The sequence below is a fragment of the Penaeus vannamei genome, chromosome 33 (assembly GCF_042767895.1).
Source record: "Penaeus vannamei isolate JL-2024 chromosome 33, ASM4276789v1, whole genome shotgun sequence".
In the NCBI taxonomy this organism is placed as follows: domain Eukaryota; kingdom Metazoa; phylum Arthropoda; class Malacostraca; order Decapoda; family Penaeidae; genus Penaeus; species Penaeus vannamei.
The window spans coordinates 27,734,142-27,742,510 of record NC_091581.1 but is presented as its reverse complement, the minus strand read 5'-3'; the positions used below and the strand labels follow the sequence as shown (position 1 = coordinate 27,742,510).

The 8,369-nt window shown below is 37.3% G+C and overlaps 1 protein-coding gene across 1 annotated transcript in view; it reads left to right on the top strand.

Annotated features, from left to right (window-relative positions):
* LOC113820875 (uncharacterized) overlaps positions 1–8,369 on the top strand; it is a 30,492-nt gene that overhangs the window by 17,525 nt on the left and 4,598 nt on the right. The window contains exons 11-12 of the mRNA XM_027373261.2: positions 1,305–1,422; positions 3,314–8,367. Coding sequence (XP_027229062.2) covers positions 1,305–1,422; positions 3,314–8,367 — 5,172 coding nt within the window. The remainder of the gene's footprint in view (positions 1–1,304; positions 1,423–3,313; positions 8,368–8,369) is intronic.

The window sequence follows — 8,369 nt, the reverse complement described above, 5'->3', positions numbered from 1 at the left end:
TTGCAGATCCCTAAGTTTCTCTCTGAACACTTGTTTAAGCCTAACCCAGTCTTCCCACTGAAATATTAGTTTATTAATTGTCCTTACACATAAATGGCTCCACAAGTACTTAGTCATCAAAGAGTCAGTTATTAGACCTATGTATCTCACCTGTTTACCCTTCTTGATTTTTTTAAAGCTTCTTTTGTAATATTCTATTGTCTTTGATGTTGTTAATATTTTGATAACAATTTAATAATCATAGTATGCCAGAATGATAACAGTATTGATATTGAACATAATGAAAAAACAACAATGGGTAGTTCATAAATCTGCAGGGAATGAGTTACGGAATAGTTCTACTACTTATTGTGTTTCGTGACCCTTTGTTTCTATGGAAAATGGCTTTTTATCTCCTCTTTATAGTTCTAGTTCCTTCATATTCTTACGATTTTAGGTTTACTGTGTTCACTGTGTTTATTTCTCCCTCAAACATTACATAAATATAGGTGTTAAGAGAAATCTTTTGTCAATGCTGTTGTGTGCTAACTAGTTAAGACATTCAATGAATGTGTCTACAGACTGTTTGTCTTGTCATTTTTCCCAAAAAGTACAGTATGATAAATAGTGTGACATATTTACACATTTCATATCTTATTGAATAAAAAGTATAGTTGAATGTGTAGTAGTTCTTTGCAAATACTCAAATAAGGGACCTGAGCTTCAATTGATTTTAGTATCCCTAGGGGTTCTGAAACCAAATTCCCTGCAGATATCATGGGCTGACTACATATGATAGAGCAGAGATGTTTACGTGTGTGTATGTGTGTCTGTCTGTCTGTCTGTCTGTGTCTGTGTCTGTCTGTGTGTCTGTGTGTACATACATGCTCAGTGATTTTAGTTTATTAATTAAATGACTTCAAAAGTTCATAGTCACCAAGGAAGCAATTACTAGGCATACCTTACCTCTCCTGTTTACTCTTTTCCTTGATTTGTGGATTTGATTATTTATTTATCTATTTCGTTTTTGGTTTATTATTTTTTGTTAATGTTAGTATTGTTTGCATTATGGTAATCATAATGTCAACAATAATTAAAGTATGTAAATATGCTAATTGACTCCTTGGTAACTAAATGTTTCTGGAGCCTCTGTATGTAAAAAAAAATGTGCAGTTCAATGGACAGGGCATTTATCCAGTGCCAGTGGGTTAAGGAACGCTTTTCTATACATGTTTCCAGTAGAAGCCCAAGTTTGCAGGCTTAATCAGGTACTTAATTTCTGTGGAGTAGTTTGGTCACTTGTACAAAACCAGTTTTATTGCCAGGCTTCAGCTAGACAGCAACATGCAAAGAAGGTTGGTGGCTTTTTGACAGCACATTCGGGACATTCCTCTGGGAAAAAGACTTCTGTGTCTGAGCAAGAACTGTGTCTTGATACAGAAGGTAAGTTTATGCATGAACTGTTTATGATTTAGTCAGGAAAGATTTACTTATTAGTCTTAATTAATGACTTGCAAAGCATATTCATTATATATATATATATATATATATATATATATATATATATATATATATATATATATATATACATATACATATATATATATAGTTTTTTTTTTTTATCGTGGTTAGACATCACTCTAATTAATCTGATGTTTGTAGAAGCGATAACGAACAAACTTGACAACAGAATTGCCAGGGTGAAACAACAGATCCCCACTCCTGTTGCCTCTGTATAACAGTGGCAATATATTCTGATGCACTTGACATACTGAGAGTGGGAGCAAGAGACAGACAAAGAAAGAGAGAGGGAGGGGGGACTGAGAGAGAGATTAAGCATATTGTTGAGCAAAATAAAGCATGTATCTCTATGGAAAGCAAATAGTAAACCAAAAGACAAAAATATGAAATCTAATAATGTTATGGAGTGCATGTTGCTGTTTCTAGGAATTGTTCATGCCATAATTTTATTATCATAGTTGTTATTAATATGAAGTAAAGTAAAGAGAGAGCCATAAATCTTCAGACATTTCATATCTACTGTTTTTTTTTTCTTCTTTTTTAAATTCAAATAAACAAACAACACTAGGAGTTGCTCATATTGTTATTTTAGGAAACCAGGGGGCATGAAGAGTTTGTGGGGATGTACATGTCATAGATTATGGATTTTTAAAAATATTTATGATCTTTCATAAGTAAAAAAGAGGTGGAAGAATTATTAATTTGTACTTATTATATTCATTCACAAGTAGAAAGGAAACAGGAACTAATCTAGGTCTTCTTGTATGATTGGCTCAGGAAGAGAGGTGACACAAAAGGGTGGAGGAATGGGTTGGGTTTGGGAGAGGTGTAGCTGAAAGATATATGCAAAACATTACCAAAATTACTTCCACACACTTTTTGCTTCCCACTGACAGTGGAAAAAATGAGGAAACAGCACCAGTTTTTGAGAAGCTACATTTGGTTGAGTATCCTTGGATCACGTATTTTCACTGAAAGTACTTGATTGAATGCTGTCATACATTAGGGTATAAATAAGCTCTTAGGACAGACATTATGGGTCATATAAATTACTGCCCGGGATTGCCTGGTACTAATGAATCTACTGCCCAGTATATATATATATATATATATATATATATATATATATATATATATATATATATATATATATATATATATATATATATATATATGTATGTATGTATGTATATATGAATAAATTTCATTTTATTATCACTTTCTCACAAGAACATTACCAGTTAAGATTGGGGTGTTAATTACGAGACTTTCCCATCACTCTCTCGAAATTTATAAAACAAGAACTTGATAAAATTCTTTATTATTCATAATAATTAATATACTACTGTCAGTAACAGTCTTGCCCATAAAATTACCTGAAATATAAGAATGAAAAGATTATATGAGAACATATACGATAAAAAACAGTAGGAAATGTGTATATAGCAAAGGACATAAACTCCCTCCACATACATCAAGTTCCAGTGCCTGTTTTATAGCAATCCACCACAAGCAAAACATGGCAGCTGGATACCTGAGGCAGTATAGCCATAAATAGGGTGGTCAAAATCTCTCCTAATTATGCATGAAATTACCTGAAAACACATATAAGAATAAATTACCTTGAAAAGACGAAATTTATAAGAAAATGAAATAAAGTGCCTGGCGCTACCTGGCAGGTATTAGTGTGACCAGACATTATCCATGCACTTTTTAGGGCTAGGTCTGACTTGGGATCCTGTGAGGCCCATAAATACCCACGTGTCTACCCATACAACTGACAGTCTTTCCATAATTTTTTTATTCTTTTCAGATACCCAGAGTACACCTTATTCTGAAAAATTGTCGCCACAGAAATCGACCAAGAAATCCAAGGCATCTGTAAGCATCACAGACATCGATGCATGTGCAAGTCCATTTGGAAATGAAAAAGCAATTACAGGAAATACCAAGACATCTATTGCTGTAGTACCAAATGTTATCAAGATTTTAGGAGAATCTGATGGAAATGTTCAAGATCAAGACAGAGAGGAATGTGTTGACTCACCGCACGTGAGTGGATCTCTTGACAGGTACCTGCCAACCCAAGATGCAGATCTACTGAACAGGGCAATGGATTCCTATGAAAGCAAAGAGAAACAAAAGAAGAGGGATAGCTCAGCTGAAAGTGATACAGAGATTGTGCCTTGCTCACTTAGTACACAAGAGAGATGGGAGTCAAATAGGGTTGATGTTGATCTAAAGACAAGGAAGAAGCAGTGTCAAGAGCTTCCAGTTGTAGGTCCTTCAGGGGATCTGGGAGCAAAAGCAGGGAGTAAAATATCAGAAGATGAGGTAGAAGATCAGAGTAAGTATTTCAGAAAAAGGAGCAACAGAAACATACAAGGTGAAGAGGATTTTGTTCCTGAGGTGGCATCAGTGCAGCCAGACTCAACAGAGAAAGTGATTAGAGTTCCAGAGGCAACCCCTAGTGATTTGCCAATCCAAGGAAAGAGGAAGCTTGAGCAGAGGAACACAGAATGTAAAGAGGCCATGGTTTCTGAGATGGAACCAGTACAGCTGCATTCAAAGGGTAGAGAGACTGTAGTTCAGGAAGTATCTCCTAATGATTTACCTGTGCAAGGAAAGAGGGGACATGAGCAGAATGGTTCAGAATGTAAAGAATCATTGATTTCTAAGTTGGGTCCAGTACAGACAGACTCAAAGAAAAGAGAGACTGTAATTCCTGTGGTGACCCCAGAAGCAACCCGTAATAACTTGATAGTGGAAGGAAAGAGGAGACTCAGAAAAAGAACTTCAAGGGAACCTACTGAATCGCAGATGATGACTCCCAAGACCTACCCTTTACGCAGCCGTTCCAAGCTATCTGATGAGAAAAATAAGGACACTGGACTTGCAAAGGCCTCTTCTGTTGGTTCAAAAGCAAAACAGAGAAGGACTTCTCTAGGAACATCACCAAAACTTAAGAGGTCATCCTTACCAAATTATCCAACTTTAAAATTCACTTCGCCCAAGATGGGCTCATCAATACAGGTTGAATCTCCCGCTGTAGGAAAACTCAGGTCAGAGGGAAAGCATTCAAGGGATTTCCTTGAAACTTCAAAGTGGTCACCATCCACCTCGAATGATAAAGTTGGAAATAATTCAGGAAATAATTCAGGGCATATTATGAAAGATGATACGTATAGACATTGTAAGAGTAAGGAGTTGGTTCCAGCATTAGATTATTCTATACCTGATCCAGTAGATACAGAGGCTGTTGAGGCTGTAGTGTCTAAGAGCCCCAGACCAACAACACCAAGTATATTAGGCTCTACTTCTGTAATACATAACTCTCCCAGATCTGTATCAAAATATGATAAGAATCAAAAGATTTCTTCACCCATTCCAGATCTTGTAGCTTCAGAACATGACCAGCAAAAACATGGAGCTTTAAGCATTGATATATTAAAGCATGATAAACTACAACTTAAAACCCATTATGAACTTGAACCAGATAGTAAAGAGATTTCAGAAACCAAGACATTAGAAAAATCAGACTTTAAATGTCCTCCAACATCAGAGGTCAGTTCTTTTTCAATTCAAGGTGATGACAACTCCAGTGGAGGTGAACTAATGGCAAGAGAATTAAATGTTTCTCCACAACCAGATAGATATTTGTCTAAAGACTCTTATGATGGTTTATCAACAGCAGAAAAGCCTTTGCTGAAGGCATTGCAGGCAGAAACAGACACAGTTGTACCTATTTCACCCGCAATAGTTACCCATGCACAAGAAAGCATCTCTGTTACATCTGTGACTGCAATAGTACACAGAGATGGCACGGGTCGTACAACACCTCATCAACACACTCAAACAGAATGTCCAAGCTTTCCCATGAGATCTAGTGTGAAATGGCCAGATACACCCAGGCCTACTTTAGAATCTGGCCCATGCTTGTCTCCATTGGTTATGCCAGATGGGAATGCACCATGTACAGAAGTACCAAATAGATCACCAGATACAAGCAACCCTATGTTAACTGGATCTTTTTCAGTAGTGCCAGATAGTAATGTGTTTAAGGAGAGCCTCTCTGGTTCCCCAAGCACCAACCCTCTGGATTCAGGAGAGAATATGTCCAAGTCTCCAGTTCTTTTTAAGGAGAAAACTACCAAAGATATGGCATTGCTAGACCATGCATCAGATCTAAGGAGTGGGTTTGGCAGTACTATTGATTGTAATCCACTTGATGGGTCTCTAGGAAAACCAGCTGAAGATGATGAAGCTGGTAAAAGTTCAAATACTCATGAAAGAAATGTCTATGATACTAATAATGAGAGGGGTGAAGAAATGGCTAGATCAGATTTAGATAAAAATGAAGGAAATATAATGCAAGATGAGGTAGAGCAAGCCATTCCAAATGCATCAGTATTAAAGTTCTTAGGAAGTGGGAAAGGTCCAAGCAAAACTCTGATGTCAACACTCAAGATTTTAGCAGAATATCCAGTTAAACCATTAGGATTGAAGACCCCTGGCAAGCAGTTTAGTCTTAGAAAAATCTCAGACTCAAATGAATCAAGAACTAATGCTAACACCTACCCAGCAAAGAAAAAAACGAAGAGGGCGTATCCCCTGGGTAGAAGCAAGAGTACATCTCCCACTGTCACAAATCAGGAGGAATGTGATCCCATCAGTGTTAAAAGTAAGAAAAAGCTTTATGATGTTTTTACTGAGTCAATGCTAATAGAGACACCACCTGAAAATACCAGTATTACAAATATTAGTGCAGGAAGAAATGACACAGACGATCCATCAGACCAGAAAAGATCTAGGGTAGGCACTAGGAAGAGGAGGCAAAATGATACATACCTTGTAGAGAAAGAAAACAAAATGAATCAGTCACTGATTACTGAGTGTGAGTCCTTTTGTCATGCCAACATTGCCAGTGTAGATTCAGAACTGAAGGATACAGAAGGAAAACCAAAAAGAGGTAAGGGAAGGCCCCCTCTCTCATCAAGTGCTAAGAAGACTGGATTATCAGTGTATAGCAAATCTACAAAGAAAAGAAAAGGCAAACAATCTAGGGGCACAACTGAGGCAGGAGGATTCCTTGAATACCCAGAAATAAAGGATCCATCACCAAGAAGCCATACTGTTTATTCTGACTTTGATTTTGACTCCTCTCAACCTGAGACAGACCATAGCTGGATGTATGAGAAGAAGAAAAAGAAGAGAAACATTTGTCACACCTATAAAAACAGGGGCAAATTGAGACTGTCAAAGGAAAGCAGTGAAGATGAATGGGCTCCCTTCAGGGTAAGGAAAAAGTGGTCACGAAAACAACCAGAAAACCTCCTATCAGACTCAAATAATGAGGAAATATGTGCCAAGAAACCACGCAGGGAGAAACGACCAAGAAACTGTCAAAAGAGTATTTCATATGAAGAGAATACTACAGACTCGGAATTTATTAAGAACAAGAAGAGGCATTCAGATAGTCCAGAGGACTTGGTTACCATTGAAAAGAGCTTACCATGGCAGGCAAGAGTAGAGAGAGTAGAGTCCCCAGAACTATTAAGAAACACAAGCAGAAGTTCAGTAGATTCAGGACCTCCAAACTTACTGGATTTCAAGCTCACTGCAACAAAAATTAGGGATAAGGATGCTAAAATGCAAAAATTTCAATCTGGTATTGCCGAAAGCTTTGGTTTTTCTTCCCAGGAGGAAAATGATGCTCGCCACAGTAAACCTGTCAGCAAAAGAATACGTAAATCTGTTGAGGACACACAAATTAAAGACATGTTGCAGAAAATATTACCTCAGCAAGAGAAGGCATCAAGAGTAAGAGCAGATCCTGAGCTTCTAGTCAATCTCTCTGATCAACATACTGTTCCCCAGCCACCAAATAATACACCTGTCTCCATGGAGGTAGACCATAATATGTCACATCCATTTGATGCCAATAATCCAATAGATTCAATTTTAGATGATGCTAGTCTAGATGATACATCTGAGAAGTTAGAAACACTGGGTGACAAACAGAAACCCAATGATGTTAATACTACAGAAGTTGTTGATGTGGGAGAAATAAGTCAAATAATGACAAACAAACCAAGTTTTCCAAATCCTTCTTGTGGTCCACTACAAAGCACCTTGATTCATGAGCCAGAGTCCTGTTTAGGAAGTCATGCTAGATTTAGCTATGTTTCAGAGGCAGATAATTCATATATTGGTCAATTAGAGAGCCAGTGTTCAGCTACAGGTCTGAATTCTGCAGTTGATAATGAAGGAGCAAACAATGGCTCACCATACATGGATAGTGATGCAAATCCCTGGCTAAGATTGGATGAATCTATCAGTGAAGATCCTGATTATGAGTGCATCAACATGATTCCAAAGCACCCAGGATCTTCATCATCAGAAGAAGATTCACTGGTAGCCACTGAAAATCATTCAGATTGTTCCCCATCAACAACAACCAACATCACGCACACAGCAACACCTGGAATCACAGAGTCTACTATTGTACCAGATGCAATTATAAGGGCAGTAGAACTGTCTCCAGAGTCACCAAAAAGTCTTCCAGTGCCATTATTGGAGCTTTACGGTAGACCTGAAATTCCTGAAACATGTAACTTAAACCATGTACAAGAGGGACAAAAATTAGGAGATAAAGATTCATTAGAAGCACAGCAAACAGTACAACAGGGAATTGAAGGTCTAGGTACAAAAAAGGAGGATTATAACAATATTATTAGTGAACTTCAGAGTGATACCAGACTAGCATCTCAAACAACATACAAACTTACAAACATATTAGAAAAATTATCAAGTAATGAAGAAACACACACAAGCAACTTACATACACCCAGTTTGCATGAGAAAATGGT